The sequence below is a fragment of the Vipera berus genome, assembly GCF_964194415.1.
Source record: "Vipera berus genome assembly, chromosome: 1".
NCBI lineage: Eukaryota > Metazoa > Chordata > Lepidosauria > Squamata > Viperidae > Vipera > Vipera berus.
This window is the reverse complement of record NC_138202.1, coordinates 86,341,358-86,368,431: the sequence shown is the minus strand read 5'-3', so window position 1 is coordinate 86,368,431 and position 27,074 is coordinate 86,341,358. Positions and strand designations below refer to the sequence as shown.

General features: G+C 33.4%; 1 protein-coding gene across 3 annotated transcripts in view; it reads right to left on the bottom strand.

Moving 5' to 3' along the window:
* Positions 1 to 27,074, bottom strand: part of SHANK2 (SH3 and multiple ankyrin repeat domains 2) — a 407,794-nt gene that overhangs the window by 23,266 nt on the left and 357,454 nt on the right. For 2 of the 3 annotated variants that reach the window (XM_081341780.1, XM_081341781.1), the window contains exons 18-19: positions 25,877 to 25,957; positions 2,152 to 2,282 (exon numbers count right to left, since the gene is read on the bottom strand). In XM_081341780.1, the coding sequence (XP_081197906.1) occupies positions 2,152 to 2,282; positions 25,877 to 25,957 (212 nt within the window). The remainder of the gene's footprint in view (positions 1 to 2,151; positions 2,283 to 25,876; positions 25,958 to 27,074) is intronic. The other variant, XM_081341782.1, reaches the window with a different exon arrangement.

The window sequence follows — 27,074 nt, the reverse complement described above, 5'->3', positions numbered from 1 at the left end:
AACAGTTCACTTTTGGGGTTTTAATTTTGAAGGTTTTGTGGCTGTCCTCTTGTCCAGACACAAAACTCAATTTTTCCCCTTAAAGGCAATTATCAACATCTGTTCATTTTATGACGTAATACATGTAAAGAAAGTGCAAAGTACTCTGGAGAGAAGAAAAAATAGGCCATAAGTACTTGTACATACAACCAAAAGCAAAGGACCCACACTGTGGCTAATAGCAAGTATCATGTCATAAGAAAAAAAAAGTCAGTTTCAAAATAAATAGAATTGGTAGTAGAAGAGGAGGAGGAAGAGGAGGAAGAGGAAAAGGGAGAGATGCATCACGTTAACCATCAGTGAGATGTTCAAAGAAAAATAGGGCACTACCCAGAAGTGACTTGAAAATTACTCAAGAAATCAAAGTCCACCTCCCACCCATCCGTTAATGTAATGTTTCTATTCTATTTCTATTCTAACCCTATTTCTGTTGCTGTGATAGCCAAGGTTTAGTGGTAAAATTGAAGCCAAATAATTCTGCGGAAACTAAAGTTCATTGTAATTATATTATAAAAGACATTCCTAAAGGATGTTATCATACTAATTATTACTGAGATCCAAGAGACTGACAAGTGATAATGAGATGGGATTACCAAAAATAGCAACTTCTATTTTCCTCATGCCAAATCTAAATGCTCTTTTGCTTTATTAATGTATTCCTCTCTAAATGCACTTTGATTCTACATATTTATACTAAGAACAGCAGAGAGAATTCAGGTAATCTTCTGTGGCTCTTTCTAGGTGTCAAATCCTGCCACAATAATCAAACATCGCGTTTAGTAATAGAATCCTTCCCAATCTTAGTATTTATTGAAATGTAGGAATCCAGGGTGGACCCAGAATCCATGTACTTAATTTTAAGGAAAGAGAATGGATATAACTGGATGCTATGCATTGTAAGAGTCCCCCCCCCCCCGTTGCTTAGATTTACTTCTCAACAGCAACACAAATCCCTTGTATGTGCTGATGAAGGAAAACTGAAGTGGTCTGACAATCTTGCATCAGCTCTTGGCCCTAAAAATTATTTCATTACAGCCTGAGACTGAGTGCATTATGGGAGTCATACTTTCTAGTCACCCGTAGTTCACATGGATAATTAATCTTTTTGGCAGCATACATAACTAGAAATGTAAAACTCTGACCACAGTAACAGGATGGAACTACATGTCCAAATATGCTTTTTAATTCAGTTCTAAAAAAAGTGTTGGGAAAATTGAAGACAGAAAAGAAAAACTACAAATATACTTTTCTAAAGATAGTACTATATAAATCTTTCTGATCTGTTCTGAAAGAGGACATTGTGTATGATAAATACACATTAATGATCTCTTAGTAGCCTCATTAATGACTTCATAATTAAAAGATCTTTTATACTCACAAATAAAGTAATTGGTATCAACTACTAAGCAAATTGCTTTATACCAGGTCAGACTATGAATCCATCATATTCAATATTTCTAATGCTGATTTCTTGTGATTATCTAGATTTTGAAATAAGGCTATTTCTGGATATGCATGGAGGTACTATGGATTTTTATTATTGAGATATAGTACTTCTAGAGTGTTTTATATTTGTTTTTGCTCCAATTTTTCACTGCACAATAGATTCATATTTGCTAGGGAGATAGCAGTTGAATTCAATCTTAATAACATCTGGCATAAAATTATTATACACCAACAAATAAATCTCTAAAAAGATGACTTCAATATAGTTTGAGAGGAAATAATATGACATCAATGTATGAAAAGAAGATATTTTATGTTATATTATTGTATACTCATGAGTTTATCTCATGCAAATATTAATAAATACCATTGAATTGAAAGTTACACATATAGAAATATTTTTAATATGGAAAGATGAATATGTCCCTTAAAATTATTTCTGCTATTTAGTGCCAGTTATGTTGTCATGTTCTTTATCTTAATATTGTATAAAATACGGTGAATTTAAGCGGGATAAGCTTAGGTGTGAGTGCATATTGAGTAGACATTAGAGAACCCCCAGAATAATTAAAATCAGAGCATTTTTTTCTATTAGGAATTTGGAAAAATTCTTACTTCATCAAAGCCGCTGTAATTTAAAGGAAACTTAATATAGACACCACTCACATTCATATCTGTAGCTGAGGGAAAACATCTACTAGAAGGTCGTTGTTTAATTGTTGCCACTCTTGAGTCCAAAACTGCATTTTCTGGAATTCTCGATGGCTTGGAAACTGGCACTATTTCATCAGCTTTATCTGTAACACAGAAATATATGCTAAAATAAATTTAATTTGTCCAAAGACTGAAAAAGTAAATGTTGCAATGTAAAATATAATCTAACTTTTTTAAAGATGCAAAGAAAAAGGGGATTTTGGCATTTTAACAAGGCAATGCTTGAACATTGTAAGTCGTGCAAGCCGAGCAGTTTTATTGCTGCTGCGTAACATGCATGCTTTAGTTTTAAGCCTGCATGCATTTAATGTTTACTTAGTGTGACTTGAAAAACAATCCTCTTCTTCAAACCTTCAAAATGTGAAGGGAAAATATCTATACAGAAATGGAAAGAAAACCTTTAGAAATAGTATACCTGCAGAGAGCTGTTCCACACAGTAGTCATGAGAATGTTACTGAATTTTTAAAGAAAAGTAGGCATTTTAAATGCCCTATATATTACTGCTTTATTGTCAACTACGGATGTCAGGCTATTTGGCACTTCTGTAGTGAGTATTAATGATTTTACAGATTTCTGAATATTAAAATGATTTTATTTAGGTCCAATGTGGGGACTTTGAAAGCTTGCATGAGAATTTTCCTATGAGCCTGACAATCTCTTACAATGAATTCTCATATCCATACTGCTATTTATGAACCGTTTTATTTCAGGCTGAATTATAACTGTGCATTTGTCCATCAGGGAGCAGTCATGCAAGAATGACCATCGAATCAGATTCAATTACTGAATGCAACAAATCTTTAAAGTGTGTGCTGAGTACTGCTATCAAATTATAATTTGAGACCAAGACAGTAGTCACGGTATGAAGACTTCATAATGGACAAAAAGTGGAAAAACTGATCTGGGCTGGAGAAAAGAAAAGAGACTATAATAGACAAAATTGTCATGAATGTTAGCCTTCAGTTTTAAATACAAAATAGATCTCAACCACATAAAATTTATCTACCCTTTTTGCAATGTGGTAAATTTGGATCTTGTAGTACTGTCAAGGTATATCTAGTTATATCCATATATCAAAACAAAGAGAACTGCTGTGAGAGTTATTTTTTAAAGATACAAGGGAAATGCTTAAATCAAGAGTTAGACTACAGTTGAAATATAGCATTGCAGTTGTGTGCAACCATTCCTTTACACTAATAATAAAACCAGCCTCTTTACAGACTAGGATTCAACCTATACTAATAATATTTTTCTTTGCAATATCTTTTATATTAACATTCACAGACAGATTAAATTACAAGCACCATTTATGGACATCCATTTTGAAAAAAATCTAGGAAATGGTAATAAAATTAACACACAACTCTTCTTAACCTAGGATTTGTATACACAAAAAATATGTATACATAAAAAATTCAATAACAGCTAGAAAAAACTTTATAGCTTATAAAATTTCTTACTTCTACCTCATTAGCAAAATGAATTTAAAATGTTAAGTTTTTCTGACCATTCCTCTTTCTTTCAGTGAAAATTAGAATAACTGAACTACAAATTACTTTATGGGAAAGAAAAAGTGGCACCTTAATGCTTAAAACAGCTATCTTAATTTTTTAATGGCTGTTTCACCCATGCAAAGTACAGGCATTATCATAGTGTTTGCAATGTTTGCATACAAATTCGCTCCCTAAACATTTGGATTAGAGTAGGATAAGGAAAATAGATTTTAATGTACCATTTCTAGTTAACTCGAATGGTTGGAGGTGGTCTGTGAACATTTTTGCATATAATACCAACAATATTTAACTATCCCTTAAGTACTGAAATAAATAGGGAAGATCTTGTGCTAGTTGAGTTTGGTGTGTGTATTATAGTCCATATGCCCATAGGACTAACTGGATTAAGTCAGGGGTATTTTAATGAAGTTAGTTTTCTTAGCACTGGAAAACTGCTCTGGAAAAGGAGCCTCTTAAGTTGTTGATGGTTCCGTCAATGTTATTATAACATTGGTAGAACCGTTAACAAGTACCATGCCAGTATTTACATCTTTGTACGTCTTGTTTACCTCCTTCAAACAAGATTAAAAGATACATTTGCATTCAATTTAGAAATAATCCAATCTGTGTTTTTCAAACTAGGATAAGCCCTTGGATATGATGTAAACCGTAATATCTAATAACTTCATTTAAACATTTTAAACATTTGGGTATGCTGGCACATCCACCACCAAGAATTTCAAGAAGGAAGATTTCATGTTATGTCTCTCCAGCCCTATCAGCGATCCATAAAATACTTTAGGGATCAAGTTAGAATTATTTTGAAAATTGAAATTATCTGTCACTTAAAGTCTATAAATCATCTGTAAATGTCACAAAACAATTCATTGTTTTTAAAAACTAAACAGACAGACATAACCCTATAACTAGTCAGATAATGAGAGCTACAGGAAAATGATGTAGAGGCTTTGAAGACACTTGAAAAAGCATGGATATATCCAGTGCAAAATTATGAGAACCATGCTACTGATTTTGCAAGACTGTACTGAAAGTCTGACCAAAGCAATAGATTTGACTACAATAAAAGTTTGCAAACATTTTCTAATACATTCATGTATTGCAGCCACACATTATATCATTGGCATCTATCTTTTGTTGATCTTACAGCCTCTGTTCTCAATTTATTTTCCCTTGTCCAACAATTTCTTTCATTCAGTGGATGTATTATGTACCTTTCCAATTGTAGATCAGAATAGCTGGAACTTAAAACTGGAATGGGACAAGTAAATTGGCTTCCAGACAGCATGAAAAAAAAATGTCTGGATACTTTGGCTGAGTAGAAACTCCAACAGCAGTTCTGATAGCATTGCTAGGTGCTAAATGGCTTACAACTGTGTGCTTCTTTGTTTTTAAAAAAGTCACCACAGTAAAGTAATACAGGTAGTCCTCAACATCTGACCACAATTGAGCCCCAAATTTATGTTGCTAAGTGAGACACTTGTTAAGTGAGTTTTGTCCCATTTTACGACTTTTCTCGTCACAGTTGTTAAGTGAATCTTTGCAGTGGTTAAATTAGTAATACAGCTGTTAAGTGAACCTGGCTTCCTCCATTGACTTTGCTTGTCAGAAGGTCTCGGAAGGTAATCATGTGACTCTGGGACACTGCAACCGTCATAAATATGAGTCAGTTGCCAAACATCTGAATTTTGAACACGTGACCATGGGGATGCTGTAGTGTGAAGTGAAGTATGAGAAATGGTCATAAATCACTTTTTTCAGGGCTGTTGTAACTTTGAACGATCACTAATGAACTGTTGTAAGTCGAGGGCTACCTGTACAACAGGATGAAATAAATCCGTAGAAGAAATGTGTTAAATTCAGAAAGGTCATTCTTTCAAATAAAAAAATATATGTTTCATTGAAGAAACTGAAAAATAATTACAATTTGGAACCACACTTCATTGGTACTGTAAAATTTGCATAATTTCCTTTTTTTTACATAATTTGAACTGACTTCATTCTCAGCTTCTATCACACTTTTAAAGTGACATAAGGCAAATTTAAAAAAATGTAACATTGCATAGCTGAAATAGTCTTCCAGGTGTTTCTGAAATTTTATGTCATTTCCCATTAAGATCTGTGTATCTTGTCTCTATGTAAGACTTTGAACACTAAACCTTAAAACACTTGTCAAAGTGGAATTTTTTATCACACTCATTAATATAATGACATTTCTGCAAGAAAGTAGGTTCCTGTATCAGTGAGAATGAGTCTTAACATGCTTCAGTTTAAAAGAGTTTATTTACGAAAGTTTCTGTTAACATGTTAAAGAAACAAAAATAAATAAAAACAGGCACAGATGGGGCGCAAGTCAAACAGGTGTGAAAAGCCACACCTGCTAAGTAAGATGCATTTGAGTACATGGTCAAGACAGAACACACATGGAAGTGTCCTCTTCATCTGAGAGCTACTGGGTCTAGGTTCTCTCAGGACAAGGCTTTGACTGAAAAGTTGCGCCTGCAAAGTGCCTGCAGTCAGAAGGTTAGCTTACACCAGCTGCATTTCATCATTAGCTCAGTCATTTAGCAAAAAGCAGCTACAAGCATTTCTTTCATTGGGAACACACACGGCTTGTTTGTACTGCAGCAAAATGCTTCTTGACTATTTCCTTTCAGACTCAAAATGAAAGGGAGCAGAGAGGGGATCATTGATATATGCACACAGAACACTGATATATGCACAAACTTGGTTTTAGTTATGGGTTTGACGATATATTCTGGTGACTATCAAAGTCAATTTAAACATTGAGGTCAAAGGTCAACTATTCAGGGCCTGTACACAGTGGTATCACTCAATGTTCAATTTACTCCTGAAAAGGGGACCTTTAAACAATAATATACCACTTTGAGGGCCATCTTGTATTCTTCTTCTATGTAAGAGAAGATTTGGAGTTCCAGCCCAGTCCCAACCACATTAACTGGTTTTCTGCCCCTACTGTATTGCTCATCTGCCTAGAGCTCCCTGGCCTGAAGGGAGAGGAGAGAGATTTTTATTACAATGCATCCACTATGATGCTGAGCTATTTTTCAGACATTGTGGCACAGTACTCAACAGCATGTCATGACTCTTACATTCTGACGAGGTCTGGCTGTAAGGAGAGTAACGATCAATATCTATGATCTTATCAAATATAGTTTCTCCTACAAATACTATCACTGCTGAAAGGGTGTAAGCACATATTATTTTTCCTATTTTTAAATATTCAAACTTAGAGGATAACTATGTTACCCACAAAAGATGTGGCAAGAAACTTCTGAAAATGTCATTCCTGTGCCTAAAAAGGTTTGCTGGCACATTTTTGTATAAGTCACAAATGCTGTAATTGAGTCCTGGCATGTTGTAGACTGCATAACTAAGCCAAGATAGGCTTGGTTATGGGCTAGAGATCAATCTGGTCAGACCTACAGAGGATAAGAATGATCATGATCCAAAAAGGCACTTACAGGTTAACCTCAGGCCAGCATGCCAGAAACACCAGGCAAGAGACTACTCAAACACAATTTCTAAGGTGGGGATTGTCAATATCCACATACTTACCAAGAACGTCAGTATGCTTGCTCAGAGGGAAGGGGATCATGGAAAAAGAAAACTCAAAAAACAGCTGTGTCCAGAAATGATTTGTATTTGTAAGAAAAGCAATGAATGTCTGGCACAGTGTAAAAAAATGTTCTCGTGAAGCTAAAGTAAAAGAACAGAAGCAAATGTTCTTCAAATACCAGCAGCAAACATTGTTAACAATGCAAATAGAAACTACAAAATGTTAGACTAATCTAGTCAGCCAGAATATAACGTTAGCCAAATGTAGAAATGGTCAAGTTCTGCCATTCATGGCCGTATGGCTAAGAATTAAAAGGACAGGCACATTAAAAAAAATCTCTTAAAAATACTATCCCTCATGTGATAATTTATTTCTTCTTCCCTCCCTCTTTTGCCTGACGCATGGGCATGGGCAAAGATGCCCTCTCGATTATGGCTCTCTGCATTCGGCCACTGCGACGAGGCACTGTGGCTTGCGGTGTTTCTTGAGAGTCATTAATCCCTTCATCTCTTGGTAAGTACACAGTGGACATTGCCACTGCATCCTCACCAGTCCACGTTGAGGCACTGGTTAACTCAACATGAGGGGTGGCTCTTTGGGAGATACGAGTTTCAAGGACCTGTGTCCTTGGTTGTTTGAGGAAAGCTAAAATCTCAGACAGGTAGTTATGAATGGCTCTTGTGGATGTTGCCACAATGCCTAGCTGCAACTCCATCCGGCCCATGGACTGTGACATGAGACCCATGGACTGTGCGTGCTCTCTCTTTATGTTCTCCAGCAGCTGCACAATCCTACTGTTGGTTTCCATCAATAGCTTTTCCCCCTCTGTCAGCTGGGCTTGCCCTCTCCAACCCTGATCCCTAGAGACAGCCTGAACACCATGGCGATCTTCATTCATTTCAATATTCCCCTCCTCAAGAGAGTCACTTTCATATTGAGTTCTACTGAGAGATTGATCGCCAGGAGATTGCATGTCCATTGTACACTGTGGAGTCCGCTCTGGTGTTGGAAATCCCTCAAAATCTTCCCCAACATTGCTGGGTGTTTCAGATGATGACAGTGGCCATGGCCAACTCTCCGTAGTTCTGGCTGGTGAATCTTCATCTGAAGCAGGCACTGAGGACTCTTGTTCATCTGCAGGTGTAGACGGTGAGCTTCCTCTCTGGTGCCTGGGTTGCCCCGAAGATCCAGGAACCTCCCCATCTTGTTCCCCAGTGACATCTGGCAATCAAATAGAGGAGCAACAACCACTGTATCTGAGGCCAGGAAGATGGAGGAATCTACATACATTGGACAACACACAAAAAGAAGCCAGTTGGGAAACCAGAGTGTTTGTGTTAGGGCTGTGTAAAATGTAGAGACTGAAAAGTGCAGGGAGTGCTGAAATTATTAAAATATCATAAAAAGCACACTGCCTTACACCCATAACACATACAACTAAGCTGGATCCCAAGGCACAACTTTCAATACACTTTTGTGATTGTGACATAAATGTCTGTGAACCTATCAAAAAGCTCACCTATGCACTGTAGTGATGTTCACAGTCAGAAATCTCTGTGATGAACTTTGGGTCAATTGTCCAAGCGACCTGAGCTTCCTGTGGTGTCAGATGTGCTCCACCACCGGATTGCATGGCAGCCTTTGAAGCACTGGTTGCTATCTTCTCTTTTGTCCGTCGTTTCATCTCACCCCTAAATCCCTTGCAGAATTATTGTCACAAAATCACTGTGACCATTAATCAAATTTATCCTGTGAACAATGTCTCTTAGGCTCTCATTGTCTGTATACATTTATTTCCTTTCTGTTGCTTGTAATAAAAGCTAGTTATACCAAGGGCATTGTTCATCAGGATACTTTTTCTTTCTTTGAAGGTATTATTTGACTTGTGCTTCTCCTGATTCCTCACTTGAGTAATTTTGTAAGGAAAATATTAAACATTTTTTCCATGTTTGACAAAATTTATGAAGAAAGTTTAGATACTAAATTAAGGCCATATAAGTGGAACCCTTACACATGATGTCAATTCACATCTGAACTAAATCAAATGTATTCCTTGCAAATAGTTATATAATTCATGCAATTCATAGTTAGACTATTATGGTCTGTACAGTAGTTCTTTAGCATATCCAGACTAGCAAAGAATGAGAAAATATCTTGTTTTGGAAAAATAAAGTAAGCCTTCTGCCTCAGGGACAATTCAGCCATTTACAATTTTCTGAGAAGTCCGCTGGAATGATCATAATAATCACTGCTTTAAATTATCACACTTCCCACTTTTAAGAAGAGTTGGGTGTGAACATCGATTTTATTAGCTTCTTCTTTTGATCATTCCTAGTGAACTTTGTAGTTGGTGCAAATATCAATTTGTATGATTTTTCAAACATTTGAATTTTGTTAGGTGTAACTCCTGCTCATTGAAACACACCACATGCTGCTCTTATCAATTTTATTTGGAGTTATGTGTTTGCGCTAGGGGGCATGGGTGTATGTATGTGTCACATTAAAAAGGATGACTTTATATATTATTCCTTAAAATAATCCCTTGTAATTTCAAATAAGGAAAGGATTACTATTATGATTATGGGCAATTTCCAAATGTTATTGTAATTTACCACCCAAGATCTTATATCCATGTATTTTTAAAGAACACTGTGTACTTCATGATGCAAGAAAAATGAAGATTTAATCTCAACAATAAATGTTACTGTAAAAACTAATTATTTCTCCATTTTGAAATTAAAATATTCATATTTGGTTTGTGTTTGGGTAGACTGTCCAGTTGCATGTTTCATGAAAACTGAGGATGAAGTTGTGTTTATATAAGAAGTATGAGAAAACACTGATGAAAATGGAAGGGGTGGGGGTACATACAATCCTTGGAGGTTTGACTGCATGGAATTTTTTTTAAAAGGGCCATTGTGGGTGAATTCGATATAATATCTGCTGCTTTTTCATTTTTATCCCCACCTTTACTTCACTAGTACAACATCAGCTGTGACCAGTGACTCCAATTTTCCTCAGAGAAATGGGCCACAAAATTCATGCATAAAAAACTAGGATCCTTTTAATCAAATGAGTAAATCGGTTTTGTTTTTTTTTAAAAATGTTTCTGCTCAGACCACATTGGTCTACTATATTTTAATCATTCATAAAGTTTGAAATGCAAAAGAAATGTGTTTTTTAAAAAATTGTACTAGATGACTTCCTATTTTTTAAATCTTGTGCATTCAGTCTTGCTTTACCATATGCATACTGTAAATATAAAGTACTATTGGGTCATGTTGAACATAACATCCTACCAATGATAAACTGTCGAATGAGACATGAAAATATTCTCTGGATGCTTGGAATAGTTTGGAGCCAGAGTTGTCCCTTACAATATGGAAATTGGTAATTGTTGTTCCAAACAAAGCATTTCATTATTAATATTTTTTGTCATATATTGTCAGACATTCTTCATGTTTGAAAATTGTGGTTTTTGGTTTTGTTGTTTAGAGTGAACCTACCCCAAATGGAAAGTGGTAGAACTTACATAATAATCTAAAAGTCTGAATTGTGTGATTAAAATATTCTGATCACATAATTACCGGGGGAAACCTGTTATTTGTGTTTGTGGTTCATCTGCCATGAATCAATTTCATAAAATTGAAACAACTATTTACCACAAATATATGTATTTGTTGCAATATCTGTAAAATATCTAGCCTCCTAATCAGAAAGAGAAGACACATTGCTACATGGCATATGTGACCACTCACATAAATAACCACCAGGGTGAACAGAATCTACAAATTCTACATGGATTTAAGTTCTAATGTCACTCTTGAATATTTAGGATCCATGAATACATTCAAGATGATTTGTAAAACTGCCTATTAACCAAGAAAGGGCTGAATCAAGAGATAACATTAACAATAAATAGTAAAAGCAACTACAATGAACAGGATTGTAGTATTAATTTACTATTAATATGAGATACAAAAAACAAAAATAGTATTGCAAGAATGACTTTAGACTGTTTTTCATTCAGTGATCAACTGTGAGCAATATTGCACTGAATTCATCAGATTTTTTTTTGATAGATTTTTTCCCTGCTGTTTACACATTGGTGTGATTAAAATCAGGATTTCAATCTGTTAAAATGATGATACTAGCTGCTTTGTTGGTGGTGTGGAAAAAGTATATTTAACAGAATGGAGGCAATGGAAATTTTGTGTGCCTAATAATTTTGCTGTCCAATGGCAGAAGTGGATGACCGCATGGCTTGCTCCTCTGGGCTTCATGATTAGGAAACCCACTTCCAATATTTATTTATTTGCCTAAGTGAATATGCTTCAGTTTCAAATCTATGACTTGGCTCTTGAACAGAAGCAAGACTCAAACTTTTAAGTGCTGCATTTAATTTTGTGTGTCTCAGAATTGTTAATTACAGGAAATGAACATTAACATGCCAACACATTATGTGGCATGTAGAGAGTACGCTGAAGTGATCATTCATGTTTAGTGCAGATTCAACACTACTGATGCCTTAACTATAGTTAACAATTAAGGAGCAATGTATAGGCATATGAGCCTCTTCAACCTCCTCTCTTACTTTGTCAATCAATGCATGGTTTATTGATATATCTGCAAATAGATCACCATGGCTAAAGCTAAAGAACTTCACTGTCAAATAGACTCAACTTCCAAACCCAATTAAAACTAATTTTAATAACCTATTTTACAGCCATGGTTAATAGCACTGCAGATAATCACTGCACATAATCATTATTTTTGAAATTCACATTCCATATGGGAACAGAGTTTAGAACAGTTTACTTTCTCTATAAAAAGTACTTTCTATTAAAAAGGTACATAGATACCAACTGCCAACAAAACATAGACCTTTAAAATGAATTAAAATCATAAACATTAGAAAAAAGCAAACAAAACCAAGTGAAATGATAAAACATGCTTAAAGCTGACAAAGGGGTAAAAGAAAATTACCATGCCTGAGACAAAAGGAAAGAGAGGATAGAGTTTATAAGTCCATGATCAATCCCTTTTAACTATAGTTAAAAAATCAGCAGCTGAATATATCTGCACTCTGCCTCAATATATTTTCGCAGTGTTTCTATCTCGAGAGCCTGTTTTAGACATATAATAATGAATCGGCATCTGGATACCCGATTCCTAAAGATCTGAACTCATAAACGTTCCTTAGTTTCAGTTTATCTCAACATACATTTCAGAATGCTTAACTATACAGAAGTATATGAAGTAGATTGGGAATAGGTAAAGGGGGAAAAAAGGATGGGCCAAAGATCTGACAACTTGGACTCCTTATTCACTATTTTTCATCTGATGTTGTGTTTAATGTAAAAATAAAACAAAACAAAATCTGGAGTGTTCAGATTATATAACAATAAATTACTCTATAAGGGCATGTTAAGACTGTTCCTTCTTCTACCTGATCAGATGCCCTTTTCTTTTCTATAATGACATAAACAATTGGATTTATACTTGGGAATATTGTTCAGAAAGATTGCATCTCAAGATTCTCGGCTTCAAGAGTCATAAGCGTCTGGTAAAAAGAGTGACAACCTTGACATATCTTATGTGCATGTGTTGATTATTCTCCTTCCCTATGAAAGGACTCGGTTTTGGCTAAAATGTCTGTCAAATGCTGCCAGAAGTCAGGACTACACCACCTCCATAGTTGCATGGGTAGAATCATGGGTGTTGGAATACTGCTGGCTCCTTGCATCACAGAAATCATTATCAGAATAGTCTTTTTTCCCCCCTGAGTTTCTAAGTAAATGCAGGACACTGTGTATAATTTATTTATGATTTAAAATTCACAAAAAAATTAGCACAGACAACCTAGTTGTAGAAAGTCTGTAGATACAGTAGACTCCAAAGTACATTTTTACAATAATTAGAGGCTTTAGTTTAAAAGAAAACCTAATAGGTTTCACTGAGAATAGTAGACTCTTATGCCCATCTTGAGTCTTACCTGCCACTTGTATTGGCAGCTGATCCCTCCCCTGAGATGCGCTGCTCTCAGAGTCCCTCCTTTTGAGATCCCACCAGATTTTTCATCTCTATTGGATCGCTTTCTTTTCCTTATATATTCTTCCCTTTCCCCCCATATGAACATCGGGATTGTAGAAGTAGGTTTGATCTTCTTGCTGCGAGATACATGGAAAGTTCTTTGGATACAATAAATACAGCTAGCAATGCAACAGCCGTAGTAGTACACTTGAGGATTGTCTTGAAGACCCAGTTTCTTGCTCTGTATTTGAGCATCATGCCCCTTCTTCTTACACTATTCAAGATGCTCCAGATATGGCAGAAGGTTTTGAAAACCTAAGACAGATACAGATAAAAACTACCAACAAAATAATTAATACAAAATTGGGTGCAATTTACATTGCACCTTTATATGATGACTTCTGGCAGATACAATACACAATTGTGGGTAGTTTTGCAAATATTGTTCCTTCTGCATGTGGTTGCTTTCAAATGCTGTATGATAAGAACCATGTAAACATAAACCTTGGGAGGGGATGTGATTTCACATGCTGGCCTATGAGTCTGTACGTGTTAGGATTTATGTTTGCACATATACACACATTAGAAAACCACCATCAGTAGTGTAAAATATGTCTGCAGTGAGAAATTATATAAGTAATTTCTAGACATGAAGTCTCATGCCATAAAATTCACAGCAATTGTTTCATTAGTATGTGTTTCCTAATTCATTAATGCAAAATAAACATGTCTACTATTATTAAATATGCACCTGTGATAATCTAAATTTAAAGACAGTATATAACTCAAAACTCACATGCTATTAATAATGTAATGAATTACATTTAAAGTAAAACTCATTTTAACATTTTTGCGTATCTGACTCTGAAAACATTGATTTAATTGTCCTTAGACTTTGGAAAACAGTATGTAGGGATAGTTGCATACTTCAAGAGGTTCAGTATGAAAAAGGGGAACAAAGAATGGAAGAAGAAATGAGATCATATATTTACCTGCCTCAGTTAAATCTGAAAAATTTAACCCTCACTTATTTTAGTAATGGCAGCATGTAGCCCAGTGATTCATGATTTCTTGATATAAGTTTCACCAAATTTAAAGTTTTCAAAAAATTATGATATACTAGTTTAATTATCCTCTTGGTATATTACTTATGTTTTAAATATTTATTAATTTAAAATCACATGTTGCATTTTAGAGATTTATTAAATATACTCAGTTATGTTTAGTCAATAATTATTTGATGTAAATGCAGTGTGTATCTATATGCACATGTGCTATATAGAGTTTTGGATTTAATTATGAAGCTCTTTGTGGTATCTCAATACAGCCACTCCTTACAACAGCTGCTTTTTTTCCCTGGTGAACACATGCCTGCTCTCTTAGGAAAAGACATGGCTACTTTAAAAAGTTGCAAACAGATGCTATAACTGTGCCCCTATGATCTGAACGTAAGATGATAAAAAGAGACAATGTTTATTTTTAATTAAATTTTTTAAAAAACCATTCTTTGCATATTTATTTACTAGGATGTTATGATTCTGAGTGCATCTAACTGTGTGTGAAGAGGGAAATGAACACCAATAACAAGTTGCTTTCTGCCCCCACCCCCATGTTTTCTCCAACTGTTGATTCAATATATTGAGGGCATCTCTAAGACACATTTTAAGGCATAGAGAAAGGCATACAAGTGTCCGGGTGCACTTCTGCACATAGGTCCATGCAATTTGAAAGATAGTAAGAGAAATTCGTGAATAAATGACTCCTTTCTTGGTAAAATATAGTCAATAAATTAAGAATATTTATGAGTAGGTAAATAATCTTGTAGAATCAAAACAAATTTAAAGCTAGAATCAGACATCACACAAAATTAAAATCCACTTAATATATGGCTTGGAATAATATTTGAACTATTATAATAGAAAGTATAGCCGGAGCTTGCACTATAAATAATAGTTTGCGGTATTAAAATTTAGCATGTTGTGTAAATTAGATAAATCATAGTTAGGATTTTGTTCTGCCTACCCAAGCCACAAAGTACTGATCTACTAGCATCTACTTCAAGTAATGATGGCTCAACCATCATTATTCAAAATTCAAGACTAATAAAATTAATAAATGACTTGGTGTAATGTCTAAATATGTTTTGCAGATTATGGCTTGCGTTATTATGATTACAGATGATGTGTAAGTTGACAAACCAGCTATATTGTATACATTTCTTACATTTGTAAAAAAAAAGCACCATGCTTTACATTCTAAACTATATTTGGTAAAAATACATTTAGTATGATGAATGGAGATGTATTACAACACTGTTAGCAATACCTTATCAATTATGTGACCACCTAGAACAGCCATCAAAAAGTGAGTCCCAAGGGTCACACATGTTAGCATTTCTTTGGTGGTTTCCAATCGTCCCCTTAAAATGGGTAAAGTCAAAAATGTTGATTCTTTTTTTGTACTTTTTAAGTTTTAAAGAGGGTTCAGGTGTAAATGGATGCCTTAAGAACTGCAAATGCTCAAGGCACAATTTCACAAAGCTCTACTCAGTTTTGATGTGCAGCTAAGCAAATTGTGGAACAGCCCTGAAGTCAAGAAAATTTTGACATCTTTCAGCTTGTCCAACCCAGGTTGCTGAGAGGATACCATAACATCCAAATTGTACCTTGAGTTTAAAAGAAGAAACTATATATGAATTTTATATCATAGCATAGTATAGAAATATATTGTATATGGAAGCTAAATCCTAATATCAAAATAACATATGTTTTAATCCTGTAGTCTTCCACTAGAATTTCTAGAATATCACATGAATTATTTTGAAGATCTGCATACTAACAGTTATCAGGGTACTTTTTAAATTTAATGTTATGCCAATGTACAAATATCACATATTAGTTAAAAATTTTATCATTAAAAATCTACAATGGATTAGGGGAGGATGTGTATATGAATCTTTTTAATAAACTAGTTCTACATAAGATTTAACAATAATAATGAAACTCAAAACAGTAATTTATCCCTTTTTAGCTGCTCCTTTGATGGCTAAATATAAACTCATCTACTTTTTGGAAATAACTACTAATATTGCCTGTTGCTTCTATTCTGATGAAAAAAAGACATTATTCACATACAATCCTCTCAAACCCTTCTTAAATGTCCATTAAGGGGAATAGAAATATTTTTAACAGCATTATTCCTGGAATACAAGAAATATTATTCGAATTGCTTTTTAAATTTAACCATATCCTTTTAGGCTCAAAAGAAAAAAAAATGCTTTTCCATTCTGAAATTAAGATTGGCTGAATTTTTGTTGGGAGTTGAAAGAGATGAAATTTAAAAATACAGATCACTTTTTTAAAAAAAACCACAGTAAATTTGGCACGATACCATGGGAAATAAAAACAAGCCACAAGTTTCCTAAAAGCATTTATTTTATAAATTCCATCAGAAAAGAACATGGAATAGTTAACAACTGAAGAAAAAAATGAATTCTAATGAAAAATGACTCATAGTGAATTTTACAGCGTGGCAGCAGCTAGACCACAATGTACCATGGAATCTGAAAGACACAAAGAGATTAAAAGCTTTGAAAAGACATTCCATAGATATCTTTATACCTGGAAAATCTTAATGAATCCATTGCATCAATTGACTTACTCTTTTTTGTGAAGCAGTTCAAGAGTTTTTGCTCAGTAAAGTACCGCTATGTAGAGTAGTCATAGAACTGTGATCCTCGTGAGTATTTATGATTCCATTGTTCATTTCCTGCAATGCTTTTTTCACCAGGACTGGAAAATCACCCTCAATTATTTTTCTGTAGTGAAGAAAGACAACTAAGTACTTTATGTATTGGGGTGAATTATATGTTAAAACCATATGAATGTTTTGTTCACACATGGTGTGCTAAGAAACTGAGAAATGTTTCTGAAAATGGCACTGGATGTCGCTGTTTTAATGATACTCAGCATTTGACAATTATTTCTTTGAACAGAACAAGGAATTCTCCCAAAAAGTATCTGGATAGATTTGAAAATCTTACTACCCAGTGAAATCAGAAAGAGAGCTAGATGGGCATTTGGTTTAAGAGAGAGCTTTAACTTTAGACAGTTATTTAATCAATGTTGGGTTTTCATGGTTTAACCTTTATTATGGTCGAGAGCAGCAAAAGCTAGAAATATCACATGCCTCTCTAGGAAGCCCTGGTGATATAACATTTTCTTTTGTTACATTATTTTTCTATATGTTAAAAAAGAGTAAACTACATTCACTGCATAACTAATAAATTCACCATTTACCTAATAAGAAAAACAAAAAAATTAAAAATGAGGTCAGAAGATAGTAGCCTAACTGCTTATCTACAAGAATATTAAATAAATACTATAATTTAATTAAATACAATTTTAATTGAAGGTTGATTATTTTGTTTCAACCAATGAACACTTACACAAATATCTTTCAGAAATTCCATGTTAGACTTTTTAGCTTCAAAAATATTTATTGGTATCTTCCATTAGACAATATTATGATGGCTTGAAGACTTCTGTTCAAAATATCTTCCAAAATTATCCATATAATTGAAGATGTCTGGTTTAGCTGTTTGTATTATAGTTGTGTTGTTAACAGTTCCATAATGATGAAATAACAAGGGCTATATTATACAGTTTATTCAGGGCCTCTACAGTGCCACGTTTGAGTCCCAGTTTCATTAAAAATTCAAAGATAGCATTTGTTTTGACTTAATTTTTTTTTAAAAAAATTTCAAACGTTTTCTTGAAGAAAAAGAAAAAGAAATTGACATTGAAAAAGGAATAGGCTATAAACATTATCTCTTTTGGATGACACATAGCAATTTTTTTCTTTAAAAAAACCCCCCACACTCTAGATTGCTGCATCTTTGATTGAATTAATATTTGTAATTTCAAGGGCAAGATCAACAAAAATAGAAATATTTCTAATGTGAAATAGGCTAATAAATCCTACTTCAAGTCTACAAGTGTGTATATATCAATTTAGAACTTCATAAAAGTCAATAAATTAATGACATGTACTTGTGTCACATATCATTTTGAGAGGACTTATGATTTACGAACTTTATTCAGTATAGAAGTGACACAGTAAGATTTTTTATTTCCAATATTTAGTTGAAGTATTATCGAATAAAGTAAATTACCTGTTAGAATAAAGTCTGGTGCTGATGAAGTGACTTCAGAAAACAAAATATAAATAATTAAACTACTTAACTATTCAGAAAATAAACAGTTCTATGGCTAAAATCAGGGATCTATTGAAATAATGTGTGCTCTGATTTATTTTAGGAATTAATATTTTTAAATCAGTCAGGTGGTTATTTTATTTTATTGTTTTGTGTTTTAAAAATAATATTAATTAATAATATTTTTAAACAATCTATTCACATTAATGTTACTATCAGTAAATAATTAAATTACTTAATTTATTTGGAATTTGTTCATAATTTCACAAATATATAGTTGCTACACTGCTACACTTGTAAGATTATTCACTCGGATATGAGCATAGAATTCCCCATTCATTTCTGTATAGTTACTTTATCCACACGCTCACTTTCATGTATGTCAGTTGGGTCTGTGCACTAGTTTTAACAGTTAGCACACTACGTACCCGTACATGTATACAAAACTTGCAATGGTATTATCATTTCTGAAGCAGGGCACAGTTGTTCACACATTATATACAGTAAACAATAATATGCAATTTATTCTTCTTGAATTACTGGAGATACACAACATACACAAATGTTTTATATCAATTATATCAAAATGTTTTGCTTTATATTTATGTTACATTGCTCCTTTTCCAGCATTTTTAGCATGACCCTGGAGAATCTGACTCACTCATTTCACTTAGTTGTGGCTTGTATAAAAGGTCGCTGCAATACAGAAGTATTGATGATGTGTGAATTCTAAATTATTTTTTCTAAATATTGTTAGACTTAGAATAATTATTTTTTCTAAATATAGTTATTATTCATGAGGAAACTATTTTTAGATAGCAGGTACTTATTTCCAAAGCTAATAGTATATTTCTGAGTTCATCAAAGAAAGTATGAACATTGAGAAGTTATTACAGAAGTTGTATAAGGTGCAAAAAAAAGTTAAAAGCAATGCAAAATTGTGTGCTATATTTTAATGTTTTATGGCTTTAATTTTCCAATAAAAAATATTATTGACCAAATCATAGTCCTTATCTGGTAGCTCTACTCTATGTAAGGAGCTGCAATTCAGAGGCACAAAGTTCACTGAATGAATTAACCCTCTCAATACCATGGAAATTTCAGTGTGGAGAATGGATGCCAATAAAGCTATGCCTGCTATTGAACTGAATGGAACAGTCTCTACATAAAGTACATGAAAAGCTTCTTTGATATATCATAGGGCACACCTGTTTTTAAAATACGGTTGCACAAAGAACAGTGCATTTATTCATTCTTAGTATGAGCAATTGATTTTTATATGCATCTTTCAAAGCAGACGTTCTAAGGTTAAACTTCATATATGTAGTGAATGCTACACATGTGAAATAAGTCTGAGCCTATATGGTCAAATATTAACCTTGAATATCAATAGGATCTACATTTTCTTCAGGAAAAGAAGAATAAGCAGGCGCACATTATACATACTGGATAATTCAATTCAATTCCAGTACACAGTCAAACTTCTTAGGAGCTCTCAGCTAGTCAAGGCCTTTTGTAGCTACACAGATAGTTTTGGTAGACAAATTGGAATGCCACTATACTAAGGAAATACTGAATTTGGAACTTTTGGCCGAGGATCAACACAGAAGGTGAATGTACTGGTAAAATATTAACGTAAATAATGAAAGCAAAATTAAGCAAATCTTATTTCAGTCATTTCAATTACTGTTGTTAAGACATTAGTATTATAAACAAGTTTGTAATGTATATGCCACTGGTCTGTAATGTATTTCATCTTTATGATACATAAAGGATTAGCAATGTGCTGTGTAATCACATATACCAAAATCAAGTACCCTGCCATGAAGAAAACAGGTGACATAAAAAAGCTAGGGAAGAAACAGGATGCAACTAAATATATGCAAACTTTATGTGCATACATTTAATCTTACTACAAAATGTCCATTAATCCCCATTAGTCCTTTCATTTAGTAATCGGTTATTGCAAGTTGCACAATAAACTAGTATGCTTTGCAGCAGAGGTGGGTCTCAAGGAGATAAAGGAGAGGAGAGTTGTGACCTTATGGATTAGTTAAAGGGACAGCATTCCATGCACACGGGACAGTGTGGAATATGCTACATTAAACCTGAAATTATGCAGAGCAGCAGTACTCCAGGTATAGTCTCAAAGTGTGTGTGAGGTGCCTATTTTTTTGAGACAGAGGCAGTGTGGTTCTGTGAATAATAACTGGCCATTAAGCAGGCAAGTTAAATAAGTGATGCAGGACTACACCAAACTCCTGTTACTTGCCACTGTTTCTCATAGGGCTGCTTCACACATGACATGCCAACATGAAGGGAACCGTAGTGTAGGAAAAAATGATGGAGGTGATCATTTTGCCAGAGTCTGTTTTGACTCTGTTACACACCTTCTGAAGTGCAGCAGGTTCCAAATACACAGTAAAAGAGACAAACAACACAACACGTGTGTGCATATTTTTCCATGCAAGGAGGCTCCCGTTTCTAAGAAGAATATTATGTATGAAACAGTCCTAATTAGTTGCCAGTTAGCACAGTAACCTTGTGGTAATGACTGGGGAACAACCAGAAACGGTCTCAAACATATAAAGGGAAAGAGAGTTGGGATGAAGGAGGCAAGGCAAAAGAAAAAAAAACATGGGATCATTTATGTCAAACAAGATTTCTCAAGGGATATAATTATTTTATACCTTTGCAAACCATTTTCTAAATGACTAAAACCATACTGATTTATTATTTTGTGACTGATAATTTGAACCACTGACAACTGTGTATTCTGCTTTAGTACAAGATGATGCAGGAAAAAAATTAAAAAATAAAGAGACAAAAATGCTTCCCCTTACCCTTCTTCTTCCGTACTGAAGCTTGGAAATAGAAAGGGAATGAAAATAAATCAAAATCTGAAGAGAATAGTCTTCTAATAAATGTTAAGGCTTAAGTACCAACATTGAGCATTAGGCACTCCTAGCACTGGATGAACTGTATTTAAGAGGCAGTGTTTGCATTAAAAAGTAACATATGTTGGCTATTTCTAAAATCAATACCTCATTTCAAAAGTTAAACAGCATAGATGGGATGTTTTTTTGGGGGGAAATGCAATTTGAAAAAGACATTCTCAAAATACTTAGAATTTAAAAAGAAATGAACTGTAACCTTCTGATTATCGATTCCTGATTACTTTTCTGCAAATGTTAAAATGATTTATGAATGAAATTGAGGTTGTCTAATAAACATTGAGAATACAAAAACTTAACAGAATAAGAGGCTCCCATATAATCCAGCATTGGGATGCCACACGACAACTGGAGGCAGATATCTACTCTAAAAAACTAGCAACATGACTGATAAAATGTCAGCACATGTTCATGGTTTCACACAGAATTACCTGAAGTTCTTTCATTAATACCTACAAAGTTATTTGTGCTATTATGTCCTATTATTTACACAAGAATAAATTACTCCTCAAACCTGTGGCATATTTGAACCAGTTTTAGATGAAATAAAAAGAGAACGGGAGGGAAAATAATGTTTTAAAAGAAGCATAACAGGAATACATTGGAAATAACATATCATAAGCAAATGCTTTGCACCTAATCTAATTTCTAGCATTTCCACAGGGTAGAAAATGACCAATCTGTGTAGATAATTCATTGACAACAGACAGATATTCTAAGATGGAAAAAGCTAACTTATTTTCTTAAGCATTTTTTAAAAAATAGTAAGATATAAAATATTTATTTACAATAGTTTACTTAAGAAAGCATACTATTTTGATTAAATGATCTTTATTAATTACATTAGGGTGTAGCTATGCTAATTGAAGAAGATAAAAAATAAAAGCCAATCTCTCTGATAAAAGAGCATTTTTCTTCAATTGCAATCATCTTATTTTCATATTATTATTATTATTATTATTATTATTATTATTATTATTATTATTATTATTGTTGTTGTTGTTGTTGTTGTTGTTGTTGTTGTTTTGTTGTTGTTATTCTGAACTTGGGAATTTACTACAGGTAGTTAGCATACATTTCATTGTGTTTTAACATATTCCATTAATTGACATACTAACAGATATACTTTCAAAGCAACAAAGTCCTGAAAGCTTCTTAGAAAACATATAGATCAGAACATGAACCTTATGCAAAATCAACTCTACAATTAATAGTGCTGTGCTTTAAGGGAAATTAGGAAACATCCATTTGAATGAACAGGATGCAATTTTCAATTCCCTTTGCTATGCAAGGCGAAGGTCTCTTAAGAACAGGAGGTGATCTACTAAACAGCACCGATTGCTCCTATAGCATTTATTTATTAAACATACACCTACATACACATGTACATTTTCTCAGAAATATACTCAACTTGCTTTAGTGATACATACAAAGTAGCAAGTAAGTGTGCACAGGATTGTATGTTGCATGTATACATTCAAATTCTTTACTGCAGATAAGTAATCCAGACTACATTTTAGTGCTATCAGATCTGGGTTACAAAAATGTACAGAACCATTAAGTAGCAGCAAAGAAATGCGGAAATGTTTAACTCATTCCATTTAAAAAAATATCTGGTAGTTCTAATATATTTAGCGCTATTGGCAGATGCATATGAACAGTGTACATTTTGTGTATTCTTCTACAGCTCGATAAGAAGTACCTAAATTCCATAAAGTGCCTACATATCAATAAAACTTTCTCACTTGAAATTAGTTGAATTTGAAGTGGATAAGTAGTTTTAATGATATGTGGGAAACAACTTGGGAGATGAGAACAAAGAAAAGTTGTCTAGAGATGGTCAAATAAGAAACAGCATAGCCTGCAGCTGGATAATGGGTGAGGCAAGAAGTTTAGAAGATACCCTCCTTATTTCTTGGGCTATAAAGAGAATGGAAATTGGTGAGAGAATTGTAAGATTTTAAGACTTGCAAGTTTCTGTTAATGTAGCTTTACAGGAAAGTAGAGTTAGCTTATCAGCTCATATTTCCTGTCTGGTCTACCTGGTAAGGCTGACAGTAGCTTTATTCACTTCAAACCTGTGTACTTCTACTGAATTTTGAATAAAACAAAACTAGATTTAAAACTAGAAACAATAAGACAAGATTTTATCACACTGAAGCATCTTTTGTATATAAAGACCGTTCTTTTATATGACAATGGTTATTTTTGTATTGCTTTATCTTAAGAAAAGTATTCAATGCTAGATTTTTCAAAAAATAATATGTAACAAAAAAAATCTTAAAAGTCTTAGTTGACTTTATATAGGAAAAATAAGTTGATTTGAATCAGACTGATCCATTTGAAGTAGCAGTATGTGCAGTGGTTATAGTTACCTTTATAAATCTTCACATCCTATACTACTTAGTCTTTGAAAAACAATGAACTATTTTCCTCAATCCAGTTTGCATCTTTATATTAAACTCATTTTATCCTCCCAGAAAGCCTCAAAATACTATAGATAGATCATCTACAATGATCCATATTGAAGAATATTGAAGATTTCAACATATAGCAAAACAGGGAGAGGGGATTGCTATAGATTGTACAAATTTGATGGAAAACAATGTATGAAGAAAGTATAGGGATGGCCAGTGGCATTCACAGAAGGTACAAACAAGCAAGCTGATGGGAGTTACATCACAGTTCTAGTGTTTAAGGCACCAGGAAACAAAGGGGGAGATTGTGAGTTCTAATCCTCCCTTAGGCATGAAAGCTGACTGGGTGACTTTGGGTCAGTCACACATTCTCAGCCCAATTCACCTCACAGGATCGTTGTTGTGGGGAAAATAGGAGGAGGAAGTTGTCTTGGATATGTTCGCCACCTTGAGTTATTTGTAAAAATAATAAAATGCTGGATGCAAATAAATAATTAAAATAAAATGATCATAATGAATGAAAAGAAGGTATGCTATGTTACCAACTTTTGAGAAGGATAATTAAACAATATTCTCAATAATCAGGAACCTTGATGTTGACAAAATTAAAACACATCAACACTAGCACGTACATAGAGATTCCCTTATTTTCCTTAAATAGGTTAGAAAATCCAGATCCAAAACTAAATTAAAAACCAATAATATTTTTTTCCCTTTTGTAGCATAAGATGGTGCTTCTGTGAAGAAAATTTTAATAAATTTTATAGTAAAGAAAATAAATTCATAGAAAATGTTGTACACCTAGTAGTTTTATATTTGACAAATCCCTGAAATATTTTCAATTGAACTTTTTAGTTTTGTTTGAATATAATTAAATACAAAAAGCTTTTTTTAATACAGAGATTTACATATAACTTCTTTATAATTAATTGTGATGAATAAAAACTGCACCTTTTATTTATGTATGTTCATATTAAAAGATTATGTTATTTTTTTCCAAGTATTTGGCTGGTAAGAGAGATCAAGACTCTTTCAAACTGTGAGTTGAGTGGCATATTAATTTAATAAATAAAATAAATAAGATTATGAAGGAAGTTATTAGGAATCAACCAACTGCTCAATAACTTTCATTGTATTTCATAATTAGGATAACTAAATCAATTACCACGCAATTATTAAAAACTGGAAAAAAACCTTCAAAAATACTTTTTCTTGTTAATACAAATTCCTCAAAAGTTTAGCAATAAATAAGCAGTTATGATTGGTTAAGATCCAGAAAAATAATGATAGAAAGTGTGCAGATGCTGCATTTCTGGAAGGATCCTTTCCTTTACTTAATGGATTTTCTTTCTTTGTCAGTTATTAAACGATCAGCAGAGGGGGAAAGGCTACAAAAAAAACAACCCCTCATAAAGCAATTTCCCTTTTTCTACCTTACAAGCAAATGTTTCTGTCAGAGATGATAACATTGATAATTTCCTGTTAAATTTGTGCATAAACTTCAAATGGGCTTTGAACTGCTGATAGAGGGGATCTCAGAGCAGAAATCTGTTTCTATCCACTAATTGCAAAGAACCCCAATGGGAGCAAAAGGTACAGGTTTTTTTGGTCAGCTTTTTAAAACAAGCACTAACAGCTTACCTTTATCCACTAATGAGAGGCCACAGAAATTTAAAATAAAACAATATTAGATGAACTGATTAATCAAAAATACAATAAAATAAACTACAGTTTTATTTAATGTTTAAATCAATGAAGCACGTAAATATACATTCTCTTGCAGAGCTGGAAACAAGGTAGGATTTTTCATGCTCATCATGCAAACATGGAGCCTCCAGAAATGCAACATTCCTATGTAATCATTGCAATCCAATGTTCGGTACAAGGTGCAGTTCACTTTCAAACGGTATAACATTGGCTTTACATCTCCATTATTGCAGCATGCTCTTTAAAAACACTTTCTTACCAAGCTCTTCAAGCTCTGAGGTCATTGACTTAGACCGCAAGGTCAGTGCAGTGGTTGGAGCCCGTTTTGGAGGTGGTGGGGCTTTGCATTAAACAGAAGGATATAGATAATAAGTAAAAACATTTCAGAATACATTGTTCAGATTCAATCCAAAATTACATTACTATTTTAAATGATAATTAAATTGCTTGCCCCAGTGCCCAAAAGATAAAGTTGTCTGATCTCTACCAATACTTATGAGATGCATACAGAAATCTTCACAGGTAGAAATATAACACATGGATACTAATTTTGCTCAATGAAAGATCTCTTAGATACAACAGTGTTCGAAACAAGAGTATTACTGTCTGGCTATACAAAAACTGTATGGTACTTGAGTTTTTAAACAATACATTTGCTATGTTAAAGTCACAGTTGTACACTATTCTAGAATCATGAGATAAAAATGCATAAATGAATCATCATAAGCATAGCATGCTGAGGGCAAAATTGGGTTATCATAAGAAGGTTTTGCTATGTTATTGAAGCTCACATATATAAAACTGGAAATTATATGGAAAAATAAAGAGATTTATGAATCATGTACTTTCATTCCTCCATTTAATCCTGCTCCAAAAAGTAGATAGTGAACTATAATTCTGATCAGGTATATTTGTAACATAAATACAGATCAATAAATTATAAACCACATTGAAAAGGGAACAAATAACTAAAAGGCACTAACCAACATTCAATGGCCAAAATGCATGGCAGTTGGCTACAGGATTTCCTTATACAAATTACTGTCACCACTAACTTTGAGAACTGAAAGTGGAAAAGTCTTAGAAAAGCAGGCAAAGTGCCAACACCTAGGCAAAAAATAATATAAATTAATATGGAGATGCTGTTGTTTTTAATACTGCTATCTCCATAATCAATTAATAAACAACATTGAAAGACAGCACTACATAAGAACTCCAACTTTATTCTAGCATGAAACATGTCATTTCCAGTTCATTCTTCATATTATTTTATGATTATCTCTATTACTACATACAATTATATCATACTTTCATTAAATAGAAACTCCCAATAATCAATTTTTGATTTATTACCAGGATTAGTTATTCTTGATAAATGTATGTGCATGATTTAAAACATGTTGAGTTACTGATTGGAGACATAAAACCATAAAAGCAAATGCCATATAAAGATGGTA